Source organism: Sporothrix brasiliensis (assembly GCF_000820605.1).
Source record: "Sporothrix brasiliensis 5110 chromosome Unknown Cont19, whole genome shotgun sequence".
NCBI lineage: Eukaryota > Fungi > Ascomycota > Sordariomycetes > Ophiostomatales > Ophiostomataceae > Sporothrix > Sporothrix brasiliensis.
The window spans coordinates 2,470,548-2,496,477 of record NW_024467138.1 but is presented as its reverse complement, the minus strand read 5'-3'; the positions used below and the strand labels follow the sequence as shown (position 1 = coordinate 2,496,477).

Below are 25,930 nucleotides of genomic sequence, written 5' to 3'. Positions count from 1 at the left end.
TGGCGGTGGACAGGTCTTGTCGAAGAATCCCCCGGTCGAAGCAGCCCCCGCTGCTCCCAGGTTCAGCCAACCGCAAAAGACGACACAAACAGACAGCCTACATGGCCCCACTGGCTGTTCTGATCCTCCAAAAGGGGACTGGACCACACTGTGTGAAAGGACGGAGCGGTACCTTGGGAGCTTGGCTACTTTGGCGTGTCCACTTCCCGCAGCGTTTGTGCGCATCCCCCCGAGCCCCCTCACCAAGCTTGAAGTTGACGTTTTCCTCCTGGGTCCCGCGCTGTGGGCGCCTGTACATGTTGAGCGTCCATTTCGCACTACGCCGCTTTGGTTGCCCCCGTTGAAATCAAAACTTTCGGACCAGAAACCAATGCTTCCGGACGTTGGAACTCAGTAACGGGGCCAAAAAGCGTACCTGTAATTCGTACTTTGACCATATATCCGGCCGGGCATTTTGCCAAGCAGGTGCTAGAGCTAGGCATGCAGTCTCCAGAGCTGACAGCTTGAGACCAACACCAGGGGACTGGTCAAAGTCAAGCTTTTCACAAAGAGGCGTTTCTTGGGCGATTAAAGAACCAACTGTCGGTAACAACTGCCGAGACAGCCACAAGTTGAAGAAATCGTAAACTGTGACTACGAAACACAAGGGGCAGGGAGTGCCAGGAAAAATGGCAAGAAAAAAGGGAAGGAGAAAAGAAAAGACCAGCCGGAGTACTTCGTACAAGAAGATGAAAAATGAAAAATACAACACGCTGCGCCATTGCATATGCAAAGACAAGGCCACATCCCCGTCACTGCAACTATGTATGGCAGAGGGTCCACTGCTGATTTGTGACTTGGGTGTTTTTTTCGTAGGTACTGCTCGTTTTCAGATTCGGTGCGGATTGCGCGCGTTGCGACTGTCCTTTATCGCTAGTAGCCTTCCTATTGGCGGATCATGATTACGGAGTCGTATCCAAAACATGCCCCTGCCCGTGGACGGTAGTAATGAAAGAAGAAAAGAAAAGTAGGCAATGTAAACAAGACAGAGGCAAGTCCGCTCGATGTCGAGCAAAGTGAGCATTCTGGTCATCAAACTGCTATTGACGCTCGCTGTCACCCACAGCACTGTGCTCTTTTCACAGTTCTCCTCTTTCTAGGTCGTACGAAGCGGACGCCAAGCCGTAACGACACTTGTTTCCAAAGCGTTTAAGTACCGTTTTGTCTTGCTGGACCGTTTTACTAAGATATTTGAATTTATTGAGTGCATGTGCGTCTTCCGTACTTCATATACCAAGTTCGAATATTCAATACGAGGATTCCGTATCGTTTGGTTCGGTCATGAACCAAGTGTCCTTACTACATACAGCAGGTGGTGATGAAGAAAAAGCAAAGAGTAGAGGCGATGGGGAAAAGAGAAGCTGTCTCAAAACGGACTCTATGTCGTATATTTAGCAATATTTTCAGAGTCTAGTGAAGGAGCTTGTAACACGGACAGGGCGGAAAGGGACAAATAGGATGTGACCCGTACCCTTCCTCTTACCGTTTCCTTCGGTTATCCCCTACATGGTGTTGAGCCAGAGTGTAAGATATTGGTCGACTCCCAAGGTCTTACCTTTTACTGTCGTTTTCCCCATGCCTGCACTTTCCCTGGTGTCTTAACGTTCTTTGGCCCGCCCAGTCTGACCTGCATCCCCATATTCCGTACAACATAAGGTTGGCACCTGTCTGTTTATGCTGTTCACCGTGGGACGATCCATTGGCAAGTTTCGTGGCGTTCACAATCCATGCTGTCCATATTTGAAAAGAAGCGAGAGAAAGGAAGAGAGTGGGGAAAGACACAGCCCACTTTGGATATTTTACTTTCACAGAGGTTAGGGTGCAAGACAAAATTGTCAATATTGACTCTCATAAATAATTTTCTCTTACCACTTTAAAAAAGGAAGCATTACACGCGACATTCTTCTTGGCGACAAGAGACAGTTACAGAGTGGACAGCATCACTTGCTCGGGTAAAAAAAGAAATGAAAAGAAAAGAAAACGAAGGGGCGAGACGAAACCGCACACTGCTTTCAGTGTCATCTTTTGTTTTTCTCGCCCTATCGTTGTACCCAGTGATCCACCCAATTTCACATATGCTTCCACACGGCGCCGTACATATCCTCACACATGTCGAAATACAGGTTGGACGGGCAGGCGAGGCAGGTTGGCCATAACGTGTCTGGTCCGTCACATAGTTACTTGGCATTTCCACCGTCGTTTGCCTTTTCCGTCTCCATTAATACAGTTTCCTAGACATCCCTCACCTCTCCCTCTCATATCTCATATTGACGCTCTCGAATGCCAAGGACAGTAACGACAGTCTCGATTTGCTTTTCCTCCATGTTGGCTGCCTAGGTTATTCTTCTCCTCTTTTTGCCATACAGAGTTAGTCTTCTTGGTGCTTGTGCAATGTGCATCCAGAATTGGATCAACATGCTCTTGGCCCAAACTCAACAAACCTCTGCACATCTTTATGCACTCCTTCATCCAGGAGCCACACAAACAGTACAGTAAAACAAGTCAAATATACGAATGTCAGAGAAATATCCCGCAAGACATGTCAAAACCACGGCCTGGATCCAAGTCTTGCCTTTTTCTAAGTTCCTCAACATGGTTGTGTGATGCCACACCGCCATACTTTGCCATGGTTTCTACTACGAAGTACTCCGTAGGTATGCTCTCTTTCTTCGTAGTATTTCATGGCTCCGACTTACCAATGCCCAGACTTGAGACCGCACGTCGAACCTATTTGCCATGCTCCCATGCTCCTACCCTTTCCCCTTTCAGATTCGCCGATGGTAATCTTCCTTTTCCTTTTTAGGTCCCCTGGTCTGCTTGTTTGGTCATCTTCTATTGTACGGAAGAGGGTACTTTGCTCGGGACGCGCGCTCTCGCCACGGTTTATTCTTTTCTTTTTATTGAGAACGCAGATCCCTTCTTCTTTCTCTTTCAGCTCGTCGGTCGCTTTTTCTTTTCTTCTCCATCCCTCTCTCTCAAGATAGTGTTTTTCTTTTCAAGGACACTTCTGCCGGACAACATTTAACATTATCCAACTCCGTTCGCACTCGTTTTTGTTTTACAACCATTTTTTGCATTTTCTCTGCTTCTACTTTATAATTCAACAGCTTCAATCCTGTGAGTGACAACGCCCTTCCCAAAAAAAAAAAAAATCTTGCTCTTCCACCTGCAAGACAACAACACCAACAAGGCATCTTTTCTCCCTCCACGTCTCGCACGGCCCATCCATGCTGCATCCCTTTCGTGCATGACCGTACAAAACAAAAATACTGGCCCAAAGTTGGGTTGCATTGCCAACGAGCAGCAAACCCACGTTGTGCTCGTCCAATAAACCGGGTCGCTTCCTCTGGCTCTTTTGGTTCTCTTCTCTTCCCGTGGTACTGGCGACAACTGTCCCCGTACCGAAAGCAATAACGGGTCTGCATAAAAGACAAGGCCCTGTTCACTCCCTCGTCCCTCGTGGCAATTTTTTTTTTTCTTTTTTTTTTTTTGTTCTTCCTGTGTCTTCCTTTTCTCGCTTCTCAGGCCGTCGTTCCCGGTTGCCCTTTTTTTTCTTTTTTTTCTTCCTCGTCGTCACACACCGTCACCCGGACATCTAACGCTTCGCCCGCCTCTCCAGCAAAATGTCGCCCTCCACACCCTCCGTCAACTCCAAGACCGGCGGCAGCAACGACCTCGAGGCCCAGGTCACCATCTCGCCCCGTGACCAGCCTGGCCTGCCGTTTGTCCCGCGCAACTTGGCCAACCCGGCGCCTCTGGGCCTGACCGCGTTTGCGACCAGCATCTTCCTGCTGTCCCTCATGAACCTGCACCCCCGCGGCGTCGCCGAGCCCAACATTATCATCAGCACCATGATCTTCTTTGGCGGCTTGTGCCAGTACATTGCCGGCATCATGGAGTTTGTCACCGGCAACACCTTTGGTGCCACGGTCTTCTCGTCGTTTGCCGGCTTCAACGTCGCCTATGCCCTGATTTTCATCCCCGGCACCGGCATCTTGGCCGCCTACGCGGACCCCACCACCGGCGAGCCGATGCCCGACCTGCCGCAGGCCATCTCCATGTTTGTCTGGGCCTGGTTCATTGTCTGCGTCATCTTCACCGTGGCCGCGACCCGTGCCTCGTGGACGCTGCTGCTGCTGCTCGTCTTTGTCGACCTGACGCTCCTCTTTATTGCCACGAGCTACATGGTCAACAATGCCAGCCTGCTGAAGGCGTCCTCGGCCACCGGCTTCATCTCTGCCTTCCTCGCCTGTACGTTCATCCTCACGCCCCCCCCCCCTCGAGATAAGTATACGTATACCTTTTTGTGTTCTCCCCCTCTTGCTAACTTGCCAGACTATGCCGGTGCTGCTGGTCTCTGGGGCAATGGTGGCACTGCTATCAACCTGCCTGTCGGTTCGCTCATCCCCAAGCGGGATTAAACGCGTGGCCTATTGGAACGGAGTGAAACAGACCTCGATGGCCTAGTATTCAAATCCCAGCGTTGCTCTGAGCGGACTCTTGGTTTCTTGCTGTCTGGTTTAAAAATGTCAAGCATACCAGTGTCCTCTTTGTATCTTCGCGTGGTTTGTATCGTTGGTTGCACGACTTTTGAAAAACGTACGCCTGGTTTTTAATATATACACTTTTTTTCTGCTTCCTTGTCAATAACTCAAATATACTTTATATTTGCTCAGTCTTTTTCCAATGGTTTTGCATCCAATACCGTGTAATATTGTCTCCGTCTATCCTTTATTCAGTGCTGTTATAAACCAATGATGCCTGCCCGCCCAGGCACGTCGTAAATGCAGTGTCGTGTCGATCCTCGTTTCCGAGATATTCATACAGAGTATGTCGTACGTGTCGTCGTACTGTGGATTCCGTCTTTTGTTTCATCGCCGTTTCTCGGTTGACCCGCTCGCCAGGGTCCATCGCACGGTCAGAATTCCTTCATGCGGTTCCAGGTGTTCTGTACCATGTCGTCGTTTGTGCATGCATCCATAAGATGGCCAAGGATGGACTATTTGTGCTTCTTAACTGAGAAGCTCTTTGATGTCCTCGACCCTCTGCAGTTTTTTCTCCTCGTCCGTCATCATGCCCAGCGAGGTGGCGCTGTTTGGTTAGCAGCCGTCTTTTGCAAAAGGAGACTTCGTTCCGTCTGTCAGGCACCACGAAAACTTACATAAACTTCTTCCGGTCCTGGATCTTGAGCATCTTCTCCTCGACGCTGCCCTGCACAATAAACCGATACACCTTCACCTCCTCATCCTGGCCCATACGGTGCACCCGGTCAATGGCCTGCGCCTCTACCGAGAAACTCCACCACGGGTCCATCATGTACACGCGCTTGGCCGTCGTCAAGTTGAGGCCGACGCCGCCGGCCCGCAGACTCAACAACAAGACGGTAAACTTGTCGGACTGGCGAAACTCGTCGAGGACGGCTGTGCGCGCCTTCTGGGCCATGGTGCCGTCCAGCCTCAGAAACTTCATGTTTGAGCGCCGCAGGGCGGGCTCAATCAGCGACATGAACGACGTAAACTGGCTAAAGACGACCGACTTGATGGTGGGCCGCGCGCGGCGCAGGTCGCGCAGGTGCTGGATCAGGCGCACCACTTTGGCGGACGACTCGCTGACGTCGACGCGCAGCAAGCTGATCCGTGGCGGCTGCCCGGCGACGGTGTCTGGGTCGTCGTCGTGGCGCACAACCTCGAACAGGTCCCGCCGGTTGATGACCTCGCGGCAATGGAAGCAGCGCGGCAGGCGGTGGTGGTCGGTCTCGTGGTCAATGTACTTGAGGAGGCACGCCTTGCAGGCCGAGTGCCAGCAGCCCGTGACGGTCTGCTGGATCATGGGCTCTTCGCTGCAAATCGGGCACTCGTTCACAGCCTCGTCGCGGATCTGTCCCAAGACATGGGCCCCAAAGGCATTGGCGTCCGTGGGTTCGTCCGTCGTGGCCGTAAAGCGCTCGACAAGCGACTGCAGGTCCATGTCGTCGGCAAGACCGGCTGCGGCATCGGCTGCGGCACCGGCCTCGACCTCGTCGGCAACAATGTCCATGTTGCGCACGAGCACGGGGTGGCAGCAGACTTGCCGCAGCCGCAGAACCTGTGCAAAAATGCTCGTAAAGGACTTCATGACGGTGCCGGCCTCGACGTTGGCGGTCAGGGACCGCTTGACGCGCATGTAGATGTGATCGTAGATCTCGCGCTCCACCTTGGAGAGCTCGACAGGGACAATCTCCATGTGCTTGGTGGGCAGGACCACCAAGGGTTGCCCGTCGGGCGTCTTCATGTCCTTGGTGCGCCGCATGACCAGCGGCTCCAGCACGGTCTGCACAACGTCGAGCGCGCGCATAAAGTCCTTGGACTCAAAGGGTACTGTGATGAAGGTGCGCCAAAACGAGAAATTGTTCCAGGGCTCGACACGCAAGAAGCGAATCAGGCTAAACAGGTCCTCCAGGCGGTTGACGACAGGCGTGCCGGTCAGGACCCAGCGGTGCTCGGCCAGCAGCGCGTAGCAGGCCTTGGCAGTCTTGGACTGGCGGTTCTTGATGGTGTGCGCCTCGTCGAGGATGATGCGGAAAAAGTTGAGCGAGAACAGGCCCTGGCCCGGGTGGCCTTCAGGGCCGCCGCCCCCCTTGGCCCACATCTGCGTGAACTCGGAGAGGACGGTGCCGTAGCTGGTGATGACAACATCGGGCGCCGTAGCCGCCTGGTCTGGCGCACACAGGGCCTGCAGATTGGCCGACTTGTCGCTGCCGTAGTACACCATGGACTTGAGCGTGCCTTCGACGGACGCGTTCTCGGCCTCGCTCTGCCACTGCGCGAGAAGCGACATGGGAGCAACAACAAGCGTGGTGCATGGCGCGTGGACAACGTTGGGCAGCCGGGTGCGGATGCGGCGCAGGCCGCCGACGAGGCTAGTCAGCTTGCCATCTGCCTGCTGCCGCTTCTGCTGCTGTGCCTCTATAGCGATGGGCGATTTATGCGAGTGGATGAGACTCAGCATCTGGATGGTCTTGCCCAGACCCATCTCGTCGGCCAGGATGCCCCCCAGGCAATGTTGGTCCTGGGCGGGGAAGTCGAGCGACAAATCACCCGAGTACGGGTTGACGTAGAAGCTGGCTTGGTCAGGAACCGTTGGGAGGTCATTGTCGTCCATGTCTTTCAACGGCCATGCGTACTCCTCCCACAGCGGGTGCATGGACTCGCCCCGTTCTTCGACGCTCTCGTCCTTTTCCTTGGACAGCATCCAGTGCAGCGCCTGCTTCTGGTACGTGCGCAGGGTGAGCGCAAAGGTGTCTGGGGGGTCGGCCTCGGGCGTGTTAAAATCAAACGACTGTGCCTTGGCGTACAGTGCATCCAGCTGGTCCTGCTCCAGCTCTTGGCCGTCTTCCGGCTCATCAGACCCCCCCGGGGCTTGACTGGAGCCAATGTCTTGGGTCGGCCTCAAGCCCTCCTTGGCCGCCTCCTTCTCTCGCTTCTCGGCCATTTCTGCCGCCTGCAACAGATCCTGTCGGCCGCGTTTGGCGGCGGCTTCATTGACGCGCGTCGGCAGCAGGTTGACCTCTTGGAACAGCCGCACTAGAGCAAACTGGCGCAGGCGCAGGTCCCGCTCTTCGGCGGTTTCCTTTTCCTCGAACAGACCCGTGGTGCGGTTCTCAGCCGGCTTGAGCGGCGTCTGGTCAAACGCCGAGCGCAGCAGGAACGATCGAAGCTGCAGCACCACAGTGTCGTTGGTCCGCAGCCGCTCGGGCGCATAGACACAGACGCCCTCGAAGCGGCAGATGCGCTGGTCCATCAGCGTCGACACCCAGTTGGCGGTGTCTTTCGACAAACGGCCAATCTCCTGGCCGCTGGTGCTGGTGAAGCGCACAATAACGTCTACGCGCTTAGCGGCAGCCGAGTTGGCGCGGACGACGACGGAGGCGCCGAGCTTGGAGGCCCTTTGCTTGGTCCCGGCAATGGTGGGCAGCTCGATCTTCTGGCGCTCAATCTTGACGGTGTCACCGTGTTTGAGCAAATTGGCGCCGCTGCGGGTGGCCCAGCCCTCGACGCCGAAGCAGCCAATGTAGCGGCGTTCGGGGATGGCAGAGGGGTTTTGCAGGACAGACTTGCGAGGCGACGTCTTGGCAGACGTCTGGTTGGAGATGGAGGGCTTAGATGAGGTTGACAGTGAGGCCGAGGTCGACGCAGATGCGGCCTTGGGCCGTACTGCAACACCATTCGTCCGGCTTGCGGCCGCCTGCATCTTGAGCTTGTAAGTCCCGTCAAAGTACATGTTGACGGCACGCTCCATGTCACTGCCACAGGACTCTCGAATAATCCGCAAAACGTCCGGGCCAACTTCCTGGCCGATAATGCCCGCGAACAGTTCGCTATCAAACGGCACCGGGCCAACAGGCGAGGGCGACGCCGAGAGCGACGGTGAGGAGGGAGTCATCGACAGCCCTGGGCGGGCGGGTGATGACTGTGCTGGTCGACGAGAGGCGGGTGTCGGCGACGAGGGCTTGGCCGGGGTAAAGCTTTTCGTTGGCAACGTTGTGGACTTGACACCATTGGTCGGCATCGCGGCGGGGGAGGAGGTCGGCTGGGCGGCGGTCTGAGGGGGAGGAAGGGAGGGCATGGCAACGGCATCGTCGAAGAAGCGGCGTTTCGGCTGCGGCAGTCGCTGAGCATTCTCCTTTTCCTTTTCATCCAGCCGGGCTTTGCTGCCTTCGTGATCGGCTTCACTGCCGTTATCGGGCGAGAACCGACGCCTCTTGGAAGGCGGCTCTTGAAATTCGGCAGCATCCATCGTCCGGTTAAGCAGGTCCGGTTCCATCCGGCGTCGTTCCAGGGCCGTGTGATGCTGTCCGGTGCCGTGTGGTGCGGCAAATGTTTCACCGTCGTCGCTTCGTTCGATTCGGGAGGCAACAAAGCTCCTGCTTACGAGCGGTGGCACTAGTACATTCGTAGACGCGGTCTGAAATCTCTTGACGCGTCTTGCCAATTAGTGATCGGGGACGGCTTTAAGTGGCCTTGCACGCCCCACTACAGGGACATCCACCACTAAATCCACTATTTAACAGGTCGTACTACAAAATACAGCGCAGTTCGACAGCAAAAGTCCGACTTGATTCCAAAACAGCAATGCACATCAAAGCAATTCATTACCACACATCTGCAATTCCTCGTGTCGTAGCCATTTACGGCACTTCCTCGCTTTGTTGTCTGGCAGGGGCCTCCTGCTGCTCACTGCCCGCAGCGTGGCCCGCCATCTGCAGGCTCGACAGCAGCCGCCGCTGCAACTCCTCGTTTGCATCTTCGCCGTAGATATGATACACAACATCGGCCACCTGTGACGGCCCAATCTCCACTTGGCCGCGTGGGCCGACATGCCATATTACCTTGGCGCCCGCTGGGATACCGCCGCCGGTCGCACCGGCACCGCGTCCGCCAACAGGGCCCCGACCCTCGGCCGTGGCGGGTGCTTCGACCACCCGAAGCAAGTAGCCTTGCCGCACCATGTGCTGGAGCGTGCCGCCGGCTGTGGGCGTGCCATCTTCTGATGGACCACCGACCCCACGGCCGTCTTCGTCGTCAATGTGGTCGCCCATGGTGGCTGCAATGGGCTGCAGGAAATCTTCGTCGGCGCGGGCAGGGGCATTGCGTCCGCCGTGCACGAGACTCAGCAGCTTCTCCAGGTCCTCGTTGGACATTTCGCCACCGTTGAGCGTGATGAGGGCGACAACTAATGTACAGAACCCCATGTAGGCGGCGTCCGGCGCAGGCGGGATGGCCGGCTCGATGTTGTCGGTGGCAGCGGGGTCGGACAAGATCGGTGTGAAGACGCATTCTTGGTATTCGGCGGGCAGCGTCGAGACGAGCAGATAGCGGTCGACGGCGGCCGATTTGGTCGGCTTGGTTGCCTTTTGTGATTTGAGGGCTGCACATGTCAGAGGCAAAGGGTCAAATAAACGATGGGGTGGGAGTACATGTGTGCATACCCTTCCGACGCTCACGCATGGTCATCGTCGTCTTCTCGCGCGCGGGCCAGTCCACCATATTCATGCCAAAGATGCCGCGCAGCTGTTCCTGTGCAATGGGAAACACCTTGCGAAAGTGCTTTCCCTCGTTTTCGAGGACTACACCGGTCAGCAGGAGCATTTTTGTGCTGGGGTATGTGCAGACTGACCTTGCTCTTTCACGGCCTGTCGCCGGATCGGCAGCCGTCGCGGCTCGCTGGCCAACGCATACCGTGCCAGCTTCTTGGCCAACAGTTCGTGGTGTAACCGCTGTCTGTCAACCTGTGCCTGGGTTTCTGTTCCATTGACAGCGACATCGTCGTCTTCGTCGCCATCATCGTCGTCGTCGTCTTCGTCGTTTCGGGCGGTCCGTTGCTGGCGCCGCTCGGCCTCTCGTCGCTTCCTCTGCTTCTCCTTTTGCCGTTGTGCACGTCGCCGTGCGTTCTGGTCCTCTTCTTCCTCTTCTTCTTCGTCCTCCTCCTCGTCATGGTCCATCTCTACTTCCTCGTCGTCTTCACCCCCGGCTTCGTCATCTCCCTCCTCCTCCTCCTCCTCTTCTTCTTCTTCTTCCTCCTCGACTGGCTGGTGGCGACGGCGGTGCCGTGGCGGCTCCTCTTCGTTGTCGTCCGCTGGACGTCTTCGTACTCGTTGCGACAGTGCCGGCATTTTGGTTATGGGAGAAAAACCCCGGCGAACACCTAGAAACGTGCTGATTGTTGCTTGAAGCGCCGTAACCTGAAAGTTTGTCGTCGTTCATTTAGGTCGCCAGAGTGGGGCACCAACAGGTACCAAAAACGCGTGTGAACCACCTGCAACGCGTTCAGTCAGCCGCTAACACGTTCCACTCCAAGCTGCACCTGCGATTAAAGAAAGGATCCAGCATCAATATTCAATGACGTTGTAATTTAAATCCTTTCACTCCAGAACTTGTCGTTTCTTTTGCCTGACCAATCGATCAAGGGACATAAAATACAGAGAATAATATACAATGCACCTGTTTCACACCATACGCCGTCGCCCGCGAAAATCTCGCACAGATAAAATAAAATATACCCAGTGAAACGAACGCAGTACATCCGTGAAAAGGAGCTGTATCCCGGATGCGATTGCTTGCGTGCCCTTCCGTGTCCTTGCTACGTCGGCCGCCCCTATGCAGTCCACGGCAGCGTCAAATTCACTTTGGTCGTCGCGAGGTCCCAGTCCGGGTGCTTCTTCTGGCAGCTGGCCAGCGCCTCATCCAGCGATAGCACATGCTTGCCAATGTCGGCCGCCGTGTAGGCCACCTTGCGCGCGCTGCTGTAGCTCAGCTCCCCCCTATCGTCGCGCGAGTCGGCGCGCATCTCGCGGTTCGGCAGGTGGACCTTCTCGCGGTGTGGCTGGAAGTCGCGGCCGGCGCACCGCTCGCTGCAGTAGACCGTCCCAATACTAAAGGACAGCACGCACTCCCGGCAGAAATAGTACCGCGGCTCTTGACGCGTTGCGCTGGAATCGCCAGGGGGTTTGGCGCGCGTGCAGCGGTCGCCAGCTGCGCACGCGTGGTTCGCCGCGAGGTGCGCCGCATAGTCGTCCTTCATGCACGTCGTCGAGCACCACACCGTCTGGTTCTCGCGCAAGCAATAGTCGACCTCGAGGAAGCAGACTTCGCAAAAGGGGCTCTTTTGTGGATCCGCGGCTTTGCCGCACGTCGCGCACGGCGTGTCGTCCTGCAAAAAGTACGGCACATCGACGGGCTTCATCTTCTTGAGTTTTTGCGCCTCGTGCGCCGCTTTTGCCCGCTTCAGCTCTGCCAGCCTCTTCTGGTGCTTCTGAATCTTCGCCGCGCGCGCGTCCTCGTCCTCGCCTCCATAGACTTCTCGAAGCACGTCACCAAGGCCCCCGTCCAGGCCGACCGTGCCATCCAGCAGCTTCTTCTCGATCGCGCGAACGGCCGGCAGATCCGGCACACCCCCCGGGAACAGGTTGTCGCGGTAAATGGTGCTCTTTTCGTTGCTGTCGGTAGACGCCTGCTGCAGCTTCTTTGTCGCCGTCTGCACATCCGCCACAATGCGCTCACGCTCACCGTTGACCTGGTTGCCCGCCGTGGTCATCACTGCGTGCAGCAGAACGTCCAGCTGTATCGTCGGATCCGCCAGCTGGGCATGGAACGCGGCCTTTTCCGCGTCCAGCGACTCGGCCAGCGTCTGCACCGCAACGGCGTCCCGCAGCTGGCTGCGTAGCCACGCCTGTTTCCGGGCGTTGATCCAGTTGTCCACACTGGAAAGTGGGGCGCGCAGGTTGCGCACGTCGTCGAGGAGCCGACCGACCTCGGCCACAAAAGATGTCTGTTGCGTCGCGTACCATTGTGGTTGTGCGGGCGATGCGTAGGTCTGGTAGATCATGGTGAGGAAGTCGTTGTAGCAGGGTCGGCAAAAAAAGGCCTTCGCCGAGTTGGTTGTCGCTGGCGTCGCTATTGTCGCTTCTTTGCTTGGTGCGTCCGTCATCTCGACATCACCGCCTTGTGTTGCCTTGTTGTTGGTTCCATTTGTTGCGGCCGTGCCATCCCCGGCATGCTCGGAATGACAATGGTCGGCTATCCGTTTCGCTTCTGCTGTGAAGGTGTCTTTCTGCTCCTGCATCGCTTGCAGGAGCCGTAGTAAGTTGCTTTCGAAACTGTCTGTCATTGTGGCATTCGTCGACAAGTATTATGGTAGTCTGTGTCCGGTCGGAAGTGAGAGGTAATCGTCGTCGTGGCCGAGGCGATTAAGTTTGCATTTAAAGGCACGTTGCCACCAGGGGCAATCGCCAAGCTATTTCGCTGTCGGGGCGCCTCGCTATATAAGAAACATGCAGGAATTAAGATGCGACAAAGCTGTGTCCAAATATCGCAAGGCTTTCGGTGGCGTGGCGCAAATTGGTAATGCTTCAAGATCGGATGTGCAGGCGCAAGTTTAGGGAACTTGGCGCACGCGCTGAAGATTGGAAGCGCCTGGCTATCAAACCTTCCAAAATTTAGTGAGTTATCTAAGCAGGCCGGTAGCGCGTAGTTGGTATAGCAGGTTACAGCAATTGTTAGTCATCATTTTACAGGCTATCTATGGACGAGCCTAATTTTTGCGACGACTACTTCGCCTCATCGCGACACAAGCCTCGACATCAACACCATCGTAGCTTCACCAAACCTACGTTCCAAGTCAGAACAACCTCATAACTTTACAATGGTAATCTCAAATCACAGCTTCGCTCATCCTATGCCCTCCCATGCAGGCGCAGCCAGCTAACGCCTCTCCTTTAGGCCGACAAACTTCGCGCACAGCAGGAGCTCGAACGGCTCCAGCAGAAATACATTGGCACCGGCCACCCAGACACGACGAGCTGGGAGTGGAAGTCCAACATTATGCGCGATACATACTCGAGCCTGGTCGGCCACCCGCCGATGCTGGCGTTCCTGTCGCTGGCGCAGGGCGAGCCGGCGGCCAAGACGCGCTTCAAGCTGCTCAAGAACATGGTGCAGCCATGCGGACCACCGCCGGCGCGAGACGAAGATGAGGATTAGGGTCTGCATCTGCTGATTTGAGATTGTTTTGTTTTGGTCTCTATTTGTTTCAGCGCATTGGCGTTATTCTGGGATATCACGAGAACGGCCACTGTTACGAGGCGAGCGGCCATGCTCGACCATGAAATACATCTATGTTGCATGCAATTTACGTTTCTAGTGCTTAATTTTTTTTGCCCCCTTTCTGTTATGCACAAAATTCTTTCACGGTTGTCACGGGTTGAAGGAAGTTTTCTTCTTTTCGGACATTTTATATCGGTATTTAATTTTAAATGTCACCTTTTATTTTTGGCCAAAAAAAAAGATGACATAAATATCCCAAATTTCATTCCAAAGTATGATGTAAATGTGCTATCATACAAAATTCATTAGACGCTTTTACAAACACCCAGTGCTTACCTAGTCTCGGTCGTCGCGCCGGATCTCCGAGATACGCTCAACGCGCTTCACATCGTCGGGCACGCGAGTGATGCACAGCTCGCGGCAAAACAGGCCCCAGTCCGAGCTGCCAGTGGCCTCGCGGATGGCCTCCTGCATGTCCTTGTTGTAGCGGCTGCGGTAGGCAGCCTTGATAGCGGCCATGTGGTGGCCGTCCCAGTGGAAGCGGACGAGCCGGGAGATTAGGAGCTCGCGGCGCAGCTCGTCGCGTTTGGAGGTGGTGAGAGCGTGGTGGATCAACAGAGCGTCGCGGACGGGCTTGTTGATGACGCCGTTCAAAATGTGTGCCAGCATTTCGCCCTAAACTGTTAGCAGTGCAAGAAAACAACAAGAACGCGGGGAGTGGTGGGACTTACAACAAGGTTGCCACTCTTCTTGAGACAGTCGCGGGCAAAGTTGGTCTGGTACTGAGCGCTGTAGATGCGCAGGACCTCGCGTAGGTGTGCGTCGCTGCGCTGTACGACGACGTTGATCATGGCCGTCTCGCCGCCCTTTTCGGCGCGCACGGCGTGGTGCAGCGTGGCGCTGTCCTCTTCGATCAGACCGCGGTCCAGCGGCAGCGGGCGACCATCACGACCCACCTCTTCCATGCGTTGCTCGTCCAGCACAAAGAGCACGGCCCGCTTGAACTTGTCCTCCTTGAGCTCGGTGCGCATACACTTGACGATGCTGTCGCCGTACTTCTTGTCGGTAAAGCTCTTCTTGATGTGGTGGATCTCGTCGTTGGTGCGGCCCATGAGCGACTCGATTAGCAGCTCGCGGCGCGTCTTGTCGCCATGGTACCAAAAGTTGGCCCAGTAGGCCTCGCTCTCCCAGCGACCGAGTGCTGTCGCATAGCACACCTTCATCAGCGCTGGGTCCTCGTCCTTGAGGCGCGCGCGGATGTGCTTGGCAATGTTGACACCCTTCCGCTCGGTGCCCGTCTTGACGATGCGCTTGTACTCCGTGCGCAGCTCCATGACCTGGTCGTGCGTGAGGCCTGGCAGAATCTCGATGAGCGGGCCCGTGTCGGGTGGGTGACGTTCGCCGCGCAGGGCTTTCGCCAGCCGCTGGGCGTCGTCCTCTGGGTCGTAGAATCGCGCACGGCGCCGAATCTTGTCACCACCGTCACCACCACCGCCAAGCCCTCTCGTGGCTGACGGAGAGTCTTCATCGTCGGGCTCAGGACCGTTGATATCCATAACCTGGACGTCTCCGGCACCGTGCGGGCTGTTCGAGGCCAGCATGAGCGGCGACGGCATGGGCGACATGGACTGGTACGTGCCGTGGTAGGCTTCCTGCATGGGCGAGCCCGGGGCAGCAGACAAAGAACCGCCAGGAGCGTGGTGTGCAGAACCAACGGACAGCGTGTTTACCGACAAACGCTCCATTCCCTTGGTCGGCATGGGTGACCGCGACCGTTCACGGCGACGAGGGGGCTCAACAGACAGAATGTTGCTGCCGCTGGAGCGAGGATCACGAGGATCGGCTTGGGGCTCTGCACGAAGATCGCGAGGATCACGGGGGTCGTCACGGTAGTGCCTGGATGCTCGTTCGTCTTCGTAGTGAGGGTCATCTCGGGTGTCATGCGACTCTCGGGAGTTACGTGGATCGCGTGGGTCGCGCGGGTCACGCGGGTCACGCGGGTCGCGGGGATCACGACTATCAAGAGGGTCTCTGGGGTCTCTGGGTTCTCTGGGGTCCCGGGTGTCTCTCGGATCGCGGGAACCTCTGCCGTCAAACGACTCTCTCGAACTGCGAGGGTCGCGAGGGTCGCGACCATCACGAGGATCACGAGGATCTCTGGCATCTCTGGGATCGCGAGGATCACGGGGGTCACGTGGGTCTCTGAGATCACGGCCACTCCGGCCATCAAAGGATTCTCTGGAGCTCCGCGGATCTCTGGGGTCACGAGCGTCTCTGGGATCTCTCGGATCGCGCGGGTCCCGAGGCTCCGCCGTCACAACATGCGGGTCCCGTCCACCGCCCCGGCCAGCACCATGCTCTCGATCATCACCGTAGGACGCGTACCTGTCCGACTTGGCGTACTCATACTGCTTCGGCTCACCACTGTAGCCGTAGGACGGCTTTCCTGCCGACTTGCCACTGGGAACGCCGCCGTGTCCGTAGGCGAGGCCCTCGTCATCATCGTCCGTGTCGTCCTCTTCGCTGCCGCTGCCTCTATGGCGGCGTCCTGTGCCAGGTCCGGCTCCCGGGCGGGTACGATCGCTCGGGCGCTCGTCGTCATAGCCGCGTGGCGGTTCACGGTGGTCCCGAGAGTCTCTGGGATCACGCGTGTCACGTTCCGGCTCTCGGCCGCCATGCGACGATGGCGACGGCTTGTCCCGAGCCGGCCCGGCGGCTTCAACTTTCTTGGCATATTTGGCGGGCAAGAAAGCAAACTTGTCGGCAGCAATCGCAGGCTCGTCTCTGCCCTTGTCCTGGTCACGTTCACGCTCGCGCTCGCGCTCACGCTCTCGTTCGTATCCACCACGCTCATAGTCATGGTCGCGGCTGCTTTCCTTCTCACGGCGACGGTCGCCGTAGCGTACGTCCGCGTCATCGTCCTCGTCATACTTGGATGAGCGGTATCTTGGGTCGCCGCTGTGTGGGGGCGGTCCGCCTCCTCGTCCCGATGAAGATGGTGGCGGCTGGGTGGCGTTGCCCCGGTAGTCATCGTAGTCGAGAATACGAACAGATTTGCGCGGGTCGTCGTCGTTGCCATTGGGGCCGTCATCGTCGCCGGGGAAGGAACCCGGGTAGGGGGCGGCAGTCACAATGTGGGGGTCGTCGCGGTCATCACGCTCGCGATCGCGATCGCGCTCTCTGTCGCGCTCGTAATCACGGTCACGTTCCCGATCGCGACCGGACGGGGATCGCTCGATGCGGGAGGACGAGCGGTCCCGCTCCCGGCCCGAGGGTGACCTGGATCGGCCACGACGGCCGCTGTCGTTGACTTGGAGAGACATGCCGCGGGACAGGCCAAGCGACGGTAGTGTGCTTTGTCTTTGTGTATCCCTGCCCTGCAGTCTTCCGTTTCGCAGAGGGACGTCTCTTTGGAGAGGGAGAGGGAGGGAAGAAAAGACTGTTTCTGATTTCTAAACTCTGGTGACGCAGGTGGCACGACCTGTCGCAGATGACGCTCGTCGATGCTAGGAGGGGTAAAATTTGACAAATGGTAAAGTCGTTGATCGCAGCACGGCAAGTCAAAACCAAAAACAAGCAGGATGTAACTGAGCTTTGTCTCGTATGCTGGCGCTTTTGCTGTTTTGTCTGTTTTACGTTGTTTAAGAATAAGCAAGAACCAGGAACTGGTCAAAAACGAGAAACACTCAGAAAGTGAAGAAAAAGGCTCGAGACACAGACGAAGGCGAATGCGGTTGTTACGGGGGAGGAGGCTGGAACAGGAACAGGGAACAAGAGCCTTAGCAGTGGAGACGAACACGCACCATGACTGGGCAGACGAGAAGAAGAGGCTGCCTGAGTACATTTTCCTATAGCTTTCGTGCTGCGTTTGCGGTAAAAGCGAAGAGGCAGCCCCTCCAAGATCCTTGCTCGTGTTGTTCTGTGACAGGGGTTGGTTGGCAGTTGAGGGGGGGGGGGGTAAAGCGGGATTGGATGGAGGGCCCGAACGAAGAGGCGGGCCAAGGACTGGGCTAGGTGCATTCAGCACACGTAAGATTATGCCCTACAGCCTCTTCTAGTTGCACTTTTTCTGCAGCTTTGGAGGAGGATCGGGAGGGAAGCTCACGTGCAGGCACAGCCGAGCCAGTGAGTTCTTGCAGACTGGGCCTTGTGGCTTGTGAAATAAGACGATATGCTGCCTCTTTTGCTCAACTGTGATGCCAGCGGGGAGTCATTATCATCATCAGCCAAACCCTTTTGCCTCACATTGACGAAGAGACGTCGTACGTGCTGTTGTGGCTAATGTACGTCGCGTCACGCAGTATCTCGGACTTTGCAAGTCGTACGGTCGAGTGCTTGAAGTAAACAAAGCGGAGGTTCGCAGTACTCATGGTGGCGGGTAGCGCCGTCCGTTTTTGCCTTCCGTTTTTGCCTTCCGAGCCTTCCCAGTTCCTTTGGGAGATTATCTTTTTTGTGCCAGTTGAAGTGCCACAAGCGCTCGCTTGCTCCCCCTCCTAGCTCTTGGAGCTAACAAAGCGTTTCGTCGGTAAAAACGGGGCCCACATGGACTGGAGCTCGTGCTCAAGCCGTTTAACTGTGGGACAACGAGCCCGCCGTTTCTCAAACATCAAAGCATTTGGTGGCCGACTGCTTTTCAAACAAAATCAAAACAGGTTGCATGGGCCCTTGCGACGAAAACCGGGTTTGTAGCCGCAGACACGGTCATGGTGGCATGGGTAAGGTATTGCGTGGTCCAGCCTGCCAAGCTATCTGCCACGCCGGCAAGACGCAACGAGACCGATGAGAGATGTAACAGAAAAGGTCGAGGGGAGCCAAACGGTCACCGAAAGAGCACGACAAATGGGTATTGGATGGGTGTAAAAATGCGTGTATCAATGGGCGTTTGACCATTGGTTATGTTGGCAAATGCAATGGACAAAGGTTTCGCATCTGCTGTTGGGCGTTCTTATCGGCTCCTCGAGAGAGGGATTCACGCTGTGCTCTGCATTGCCTGGTTGCGCGAGACGAGTCGGCAGGTCTTTGTCTGATGTGTACGACATATACGGTGTACATTTTTTGGAATGTTCTGCGTGTTTGTCTTTGGACCGTTAACGAGAGGCCGTCGTACGTCGTGCAGTGGAGAGTTGATAGGTTCACTTGAAAGGCCGACGAAGGCTGACTGGAAAACTCATTCAACCCTGGGAGCCATATTGGGATTGTTGTCTTGGCCTGTAATACTGTGGGCAATGCCTCGAGTCCGACATACGCGGTTAGCGAGACATTGCGGGCGAGGAACGAAAATTCAATTCATGGGAAATTGTCTTTTGCCCTTTCTTGGCAGCCCTGTCCACTGATTGAATCCTTGCGGTAAGCTCGCTATATCTCCTCTTGGCTCTCCCTGTCGCTTTGTTTGTCGCCGTATACGTCGAATGCGCGCACGTGGATGTGTTGTAAAGTGCGCTGCTCAGCATTGCTCTGCTCTGCATTGTCTCTTTTGGACAGCAGCCGTTGATCTGGGTAGATCGGATTTGGAGGAGGCCGCTACAAGGCACCGAGTGGAACGCGGTCGACGGCGCCTCGGGGCACCATGACTCTCGGCAGGTAACGTTGTTAAAAAGAGGGAAATGGAAAGACAGCCGGGCACATTCGTCGAGGCTGGAAGAGACCGTTTCCCACGACATGAGGCCCGCTGGCAAATTTGGGTTAGCTTCTTCTGGCATCGTTATTGACAGGGCGAAGCTGAAGCCATCACAATCCAAGGGATAGATACATGGTTTGATGGTAAGGGAGAGAGACAGTGAGAGGTGGGGGGCTGGGGGGAGGGGGGGGGGGGGGTGTTGAACGGATTGGAAGCGGTTCTCGAATGTCAATAAAAGTGACAAATGCCAAAGAAGAAGCCGAAGGAAGACGAAGAAAAAATGCCAATAACTCGACTGGGGTTGTTCAGCGAGACTTCCGTGTATTGCTGCTCGTTCTTTCTTGTTGAAAATGAATTGCCTGAAAAGGCAACAACGCGAATCATGCCAAGCCTTGTCTGTTTTAGTCGTCAAATTTACCTGTAGGGGAAGGAGCGAGGTCGACTCTAACGCAAATCCAACATCATCAAATACGGGTTCAGTACAGAAGGAATGAAGGGAGACGAGTCTCTCGGAGGGAACCCGCTCGTATCGCATGGCCAAGAGACACTTTTGGACACTGTCCAACGATCTACAGGCCGGTTTACTGAATGCTATGCTCTCCTGTGTAAATCAATTATTGGGTATGTTGGTATTTGAATGTTAGTCTAAGCATATCTGATTTCCCAAGCATTGATCGCATTGATCAGCGGCATTCGTCTCTTCTTTCTCGTGCCCCAAAAGAGGAAACGCCAATTCCAGGGTTGATATCAATAAAAAGCCCAATGGCAAACAAAAAGAATATGATAATAAAAATGTATCAGATGCCCATAACACCTCGTTCCTGTCGCTAATGGAATCCCAAGTCGCAATAAAGAAAAATCAAATTGTATCCCATCCCTGCGCCATATCCTCATGCGTTGCGTTGCTACAAAGACAAGTGGAAAGAAAAAAGGCATTCCCAAAGGGCCGGACGATCAGCTTGTAACCGTTGTCCATCGGCCGGATGGAGGAATGCTCATAGTACAAAGTTAACAGTCGAAGACGCGAAAACGCGTCTGCGGAGTAGAGTTGTGATTATTGCTCGGTTGATGTCAGGGAGACAGGAGATGCCTGCACAGACAACGGACGCTTCTCTGAGATCTCGTCGATATCCAGCTTAATGGCACCCACGGGGGCATCCTGTGCGGGTTTTCTGTCATGCGTTAGCAGGTGTATTGCAAACGAAACGTGGAGCGTCGCCTGAGAAAGCAAAGCATCAGGAAAATTAACGTACCGCTCCGTGCTGCTCTCATAGAGCTCGACAGCCACAATAACAAGCAGGAAGATGGCGACCAGGCCAATGACCATCATGTCGTTTTCCCGGCGCAGTTGTGCATACTGGCACGGCACGTCGGTTGCGGGCCGGGCCTTGTGGTGGAGCGGCTGGGACTCCATCTTCACAGACTCCGGAACATCGACATTCAGCAGGGCGGCCTGCTCTGCCGAGTCGAGCGGATCAACGGCCACGGGCGAAATGACGGGCGAGGAGTTGGGCGTGCCGGCAATGGCTTTGGCAGCCTCGAGGGCGGCCTCAACGTCGGCGTCGATAATGACAACCTCGATGCCTTCGTTTGCGTTCTGGAGGCGGATAGGCACGGGCGCGTCTGCCAGGGTGGCGTCTCCTCCTGTACTAGCAGACTTCGTCGTCTTCGCAACACGGGGCTTGGTGGCACCCAGACCCATCAGATACGTCGTCACGATTGGGCGAGGCGTGGCCAGTACGGCTGACGGTTCAGAGTCACCGGACGGAGTGTAGTGGCGGTTGTCAATGACAATGGCGTTCGGGCCGGCCTCATCGGCCAGGGCAGCGGCAGCTTCGGGCGACAGTTCATGCAGACGGAGGAATTTGCGGCTGGCACCTACGGCCAGGCGGCGCTCCCACCCAGCAGACGGGTTGCCAGGGATAGGTGCAGCAAGAACGACGGGCGCGCTGGCGGCGACCAGTAGAGACAGAAAAGTTGTCGTTGACCTCATGATGACAAAGGGCGAGCGTGTGTAGATTTGTTGTTTTGTGGGTGAAAGGAGTAGACAAAGCAAAAAAAAAAATTGGACTTCTTCAGTTGAGGTGAGAGGAGAGACGGTTTGATAAATACCCGACGAGGACTGGCAGGCAAAATGCAAAAGTGGACTGCTTTGTTCCGATTTCAAGCTTTTGGTGGTAGGCTCATGCGCGCAGATGCTGTGTACACAGCCGAACAGACAACGATATCAGCCGCAAAAGAAGATGCAACCAGGAGTGTGGACTGGACTTTGAATAAAGGCGAGCAGGCGAGATGAGACGGAAACAGCGCTCGGCGGCCCAAGGTCCAGTAGAGAGAAATGAATGCGTTTTCTTGGCAACCGGGAAATACTCCGCGTAAATTAAAGGGCCGGGAGAATAGAGGACAGTGCCGACGGACACGTAGGATAGAGCCTTTGAAGAGACGAGGGTGCAAAGCAGAACAATTGTTCGCGGCCAAGATGAGTTTGTGGTCAGTGGGCGGAATGAAGGCGCAGGGCGAGAGTGAGGAGTGCGTCTGTTGCTTTTGGCGAAATTGGAGGGTCAGAGTTGGAGAGAGTACAGAAGAAGAGAAATATACGAATTGTTATTTTCACAAGTAAACAAAATGGAGAGAGGAACAGCAAACAGGAAAGAATGGGAGGTTTGGAGCAGAACAAGAGCCAGAGGCAGGAGCGAGGGAGGAAGTCTATATGTGGTGTGAGGTGTGAGAGGAGCGGCCGGTTGAGATATACGATCGCCCAGACCGTCTTGGGTGTTGACAGTCAAATGCCAAGAACATGGACTTTTGGTGCTGGGGAGTTTCAGAGGACCCGCAATTGCAATATGGAGCTCGTATCTTTGAAGTGGCCTGTAGGTTTGTAGGCTAAATTGAGGCCGGGAGGGTGGAGGTAATAATTGGTGGGTTTCGGGGGGGAATTTGGGCACTTTTAGTGCGTGGGACTTGGGATTGGGTGTCTTTTGGTGTCTTTTGGCGTCTTTTGGTGTTGTTTGGTGATTTATGAATTTGGGAGTAGGGGTGCTAAGCCAATGCGGTTGAACAAAAGAAAGACAGAAATAAGGCGAAGGCAGAAGAACAAACAAGAGTTGTCTCTGCGAAAGAAAACAGCTTTTATGTCAAAAAACCACAGGAAAGGACAAAGTAAGGCTGGCAGGAGGAAGAAGGAAGTGGATGTTGGCCGGAGATGCAGGGTGGTGAAAGGCGTACGGAGTATGTTGTCTGTGGGGGAAAGATGCGAGAGGAAAAGAAGCAACAAAAAGGGCCCGAACGAACCACGCCATGAAGTGGGAAGGGGGAAGACAGCTACGAAGGGGCGGAGAATGCAATTTGTGGCGTTTTGGTACGCAAGGACGATCGTGGTCGATCGGTGACGAAACAGCAAGTGTCACCGGCCAAGACTGAAGCACGGCTGGGAAAGGCGAGACGAGCGAGTGCAGAGGTAGAGGCAGAGAGGGCAGAGGGAGAAAGAAAGGAAGCGGTTAGACGTTTGGGCAACTAGGGGCAGTGCTATGCTGATCGTAACGGCCTTCTTTGTCGCTGCAAATTTCCAAAACAAGGGCGACTCGGGCAACAAAGGACAGTGGAGGACGCCGAGAAAAAGAAACAGCGACGGTCCCGAGCCATAAGCAACAAAGGGGCACAGGCTGGCTGCGAGTCGTGTTCGAGACGGATCTGGACCTGTGGCACAGGCCATTCATTGTAGACAAGTTTTTTCGTGCAGAGGCTTGTCCGTCCTGGCTCTGACATGTGTCTCCGGCACGCACGACGCGCATCACAGGGTGTACTTTTGATGATATGCGCAAGAGCAGCAAGAGCAGCAAGAGCAGCAAGCAAGCAATAATACCGAGAAATGGGCGGCAGGGCGCCGAACCAAAAGTGCAAGGTTTATGCCATGATACATAATGTGTGCCACTGCTGGCACTGCTGGGGCATAGCGGGTGTACGCAGGGATTGTACAAGGCTTCTTTTGTCACTTGTTTTTGTCTTTTTATGCTTTTGTCCTTTTGTCTCTTTGCATTGCTTGTTATTGTCTTTCTTTCAGCCCGCTTCGGATGCTACAGTCTTTCACAACAGCGGAGCGTGTAGTGAGTGTACAGAATATCCGAAAGACAAAAGAACAAGCCCTCGGACCTGCATAACTGCGGCGAAGATTCAGGCACCACGCACATCTCCCAGATGGCAGCGGTGCAGTCGCGGTCCTTGGCCCTGGCCAGGCCTCCAAGCGACGAAAGCGTCAGACGATCAGCGGTGCGCGAGGGGACGAGTTCGTTGTATGCATTTGTAGGGCAGTTCAATGCCCTTCTCAGTAACGGTCGTTTGCCGAATGCTTGCGCACGGCGCGGTTCACGTCGTTCGCGATTTGTGTAGACCCCTTTCGCAGCGTCCAAGGTCGCGTTCGGTCACTAAACGATTTGCTTTACAGGAACAAACCCCTCGGGCTCGTTTTATGGACGTCCTCATGCTCCGTAATTACTCTGCGGCGATTTTATTAACCCAAGTCGTCCACACAAAAACCAAAGAGTACACCGAGCGAGGCGAGGAAGCCACGCCTGTCATGTCCGGTATGGGCTGACGGACATTTCGAAACTGATTTATTGCTCTGGCGCGTTTCCTCCGCGCCGGATTCAACCAAACTCAACAAAGGGCAGCGACCTCGCGAGACCAAATCAGGTCCAGCGTAGGGCCAAAAGGCCGTCATTGCTCCAGTAGCCTCCAGTGGTTGTATTAGCCCGCCGGAGCACCGCAAGGGGCGCGCAGCATGGAGCCAATGGCACACCGCTTCAGCAGCCCGTGCAACCAGGTAGGTGGCGGCGGTCTAGACCAGTCCATGGAACTGAGGGCCTGGCTCAGGTTGGCTCTAGTAGTTTTGGGGGCCGCGATGAAGGGAAAATGTCAAACGAAAAGAGCGCTTTTCCGGCGTCCTGGTTGTGGCGCTTTCTCAATTGGGAGTCGACTTGGCCTCGTCGGCCAAAGCTCGTTCTTGCATCATATTTGCAAATTGGGTTGCAGCTTGTCAATTGGCTGCCATGGTGTAGCATCCCGCTGTGTGTGTGTTTTTTTTTATACAGTTTTAACCCTGTTGCTACTCCGCTGCTGCTAAAGCTCTCCCCACATCGAACACGATAGTCCCCGTTGACGACCTTTCCAATTTAAGTCGTGCTGGCGGCGTGGTCTACACGCACCTTATATCACTTTACCTTTCCGGTCCGCTCGGCGAGCGAGACAAGCTTAACCTTTGACGTGTTTCTCCCTTTAGGACATGATGCAAAAGGCGACCTTGGGATATTTGGCGAGACTTCTCTGTGACGAATTGGGCGTATGGCCCTGACAAGTACGAAACAAGGCCCATTCGTTTTTGGCCTTCAGAACTCGCCTCCAGTGATGACTGGCTGGGAGACGCGAGTGCAGAAACATCAAAGCTGAATAACTCGACAGACAGGATAAACACGACAAGCACGGCACACGCGACAAGCATCAGAGACACTCTCGATACAGGAGACACACGCCGTAGACGACCTGAAACACGGTTGCTGCATCCAAGGGGCGCAAGGGCGGCCGTGAGGGTTGGCCGCGGCTCGTGAGGGAACGGTTTGGGGGGCCATTTCATCGCCGCTCAGGCCCATGCATATTAGACGCCAGGCCCTTCCGTAACCGCTGCTACCGCCGTGTGATTCGTGGAGAGTATGCCATTCTCAAAGGCCTCCGGCCAAAATCAGAGCAGGTTATCTTAAGCATCATTTTCTAGACTTATTCTCTGCGCCTTGGCGCCCAGAGACTGTTGAATTGGTCGTCAAAATATCGAATCCCTCGGGCGAAGGGACGCGCCCCTTTCACCGGATGTGCCTCTGGACAAAATCAGCTCGAAGAACGAGTATCCAAATAGCGATGTAAGCAGTAAGCATCGAGTTTGCCCGTTTCCAACCGGACCTGCCGCTCACGACCACAAAATGACTCGGCCCGTAGGGAGACAATCCATTCGACATGAAGGAAGCAGTATACCCAGATCTCCAGGGGTGTACTCTCGTGTAGACAGAGGCAGCCTGTCTGCGGTACATACGGCAGATACAGCATAAGATCGCGAAATGGCAAAAAAAGCTTCGCCTGCCAACAGGTCCGTAAGATGACAACAGACATAATTACGGCAGCCCAGCAAGGAGGAACGGGCAAGTCCAGAACAGGAAAGTAAGAATACAAAAAACCAACTCGCCCACACGTCCAAGCTCTTTCCCTCTTGACACCCCACATGTGGACCTTCGTGCTCTTTCCAAATAGAGCAAATAACAGGCGATGAATTCCCTGAATACGAGAAACATCAAAAATAAGGATCTGTTTAGCGACAACAAGTAGAACAAAGGGGTCCCTGGGCCCTGCGACCTGCTCCCGTGCCACATCGTCCACTCGTCCACTCGTCCACCAACAAAAGAGGGACTCGTGCCCCATTGTCAATCCCTCGTCGCAATGCAACAAAGACCCGCTCTCGCAACGCCCGTGTGCAGTTTAAGCTTTTCTGGGCGCGCAGGCGCCCTATCCCACTAAGACATAGTGTGCTTATTTTTGGTTTTCTTTCCACCTCTCGGTCGGTGCAAGGGTGCCTCCTCCCGAGTCTCCTGGAAGGCACCGAGAGGATGCAGGCTCTGCCGAGCTTTTTTTCTTCTCTTTCTCACGCTCGGGCACA

At 55.3% G+C, this 25,930-nt stretch overlaps 6 protein-coding genes across 6 annotated transcripts; 2 read left to right on the top strand and 4 right to left on the bottom strand.

Moving 5' to 3' along the window:
- Positions 1-3,662: 3,662 nt before the first annotated feature.
- Positions 3,663-4,460, top strand: SPBR_00954 (uncharacterized protein; the record flags this gene model as incomplete). The annotated part of the gene is made up of 2 exons (XM_040759273.1): positions 3,663-4,290; positions 4,375-4,460. The coding sequence occupies 2 exons, from the start codon at positions 3,663-3,665 to the stop codon at positions 4,458-4,460; spliced, it is 714 nt and encodes a 237-aa protein (XP_040618495.1).
- A 591-nt stretch (positions 4,461-5,051) lies between these two features.
- SPBR_00022 (DNA excision repair protein) lies at positions 5,052-10,690 on the bottom strand (the record flags this gene model as incomplete). Its single annotated transcript, XM_040758343.1, has 5 exons — positions 5,052-5,130; positions 5,201-8,941; positions 9,210-9,945; positions 10,007-10,144; positions 10,195-10,690. The coding sequence occupies 5 exons, from the start codon at positions 10,688-10,690 to the stop codon at positions 5,052-5,054; spliced, it is 5,190 nt and encodes a 1,729-aa protein (XP_040618494.1).
- A 482-nt stretch (positions 10,691-11,172) lies between these two features.
- SPBR_00549 (uncharacterized protein) lies at positions 11,173-12,684 on the bottom strand (the record flags this gene model as incomplete). The annotated part of the gene is made up of 1 exon (XM_040758868.1): positions 11,173-12,684. One exon carries the CDS (start codon positions 12,682-12,684, stop codon positions 11,173-11,175), a length of 1,512 nt encoding a protein of 503 aa, XP_040618493.1.
- A 413-nt stretch (positions 12,685-13,097) lies between these two features.
- SPBR_01099 (splicing factor 3B subunit 5) lies at positions 13,098-13,556 on the top strand (the record flags this gene model as incomplete). The annotated part of the gene is made up of 2 exons (XM_040759417.1): positions 13,098-13,193; positions 13,296-13,556. The coding sequence occupies 2 exons, from the start codon at positions 13,098-13,100 to the stop codon at positions 13,554-13,556; spliced, it is 357 nt and encodes a 118-aa protein (XP_040618492.1).
- Positions 13,557-13,955: 399 nt separating this feature from the next.
- SPBR_00147 (uncharacterized protein) lies at positions 13,956-16,942 on the bottom strand (the record flags this gene model as incomplete). Its single annotated transcript, XM_040758467.1, has 2 exons — positions 13,956-14,294; positions 14,351-16,942. The coding sequence occupies 2 exons, from the start codon at positions 16,940-16,942 to the stop codon at positions 13,956-13,958; spliced, it is 2,931 nt and encodes a 976-aa protein (XP_040618491.1).
- A 3,348-nt stretch (positions 16,943-20,290) lies between these two features.
- Positions 20,291-21,229, bottom strand: SPBR_00885 (uncharacterized protein; the record flags this gene model as incomplete). Its single annotated transcript, XM_040759204.1, has 2 exons — positions 20,291-20,408; positions 20,490-21,229. The coding sequence occupies 2 exons, from the start codon at positions 21,227-21,229 to the stop codon at positions 20,291-20,293; spliced, it is 858 nt and encodes a 285-aa protein (XP_040618490.1).
- Between the last annotated feature and the right edge of the window lie 4,701 nt (positions 21,230-25,930).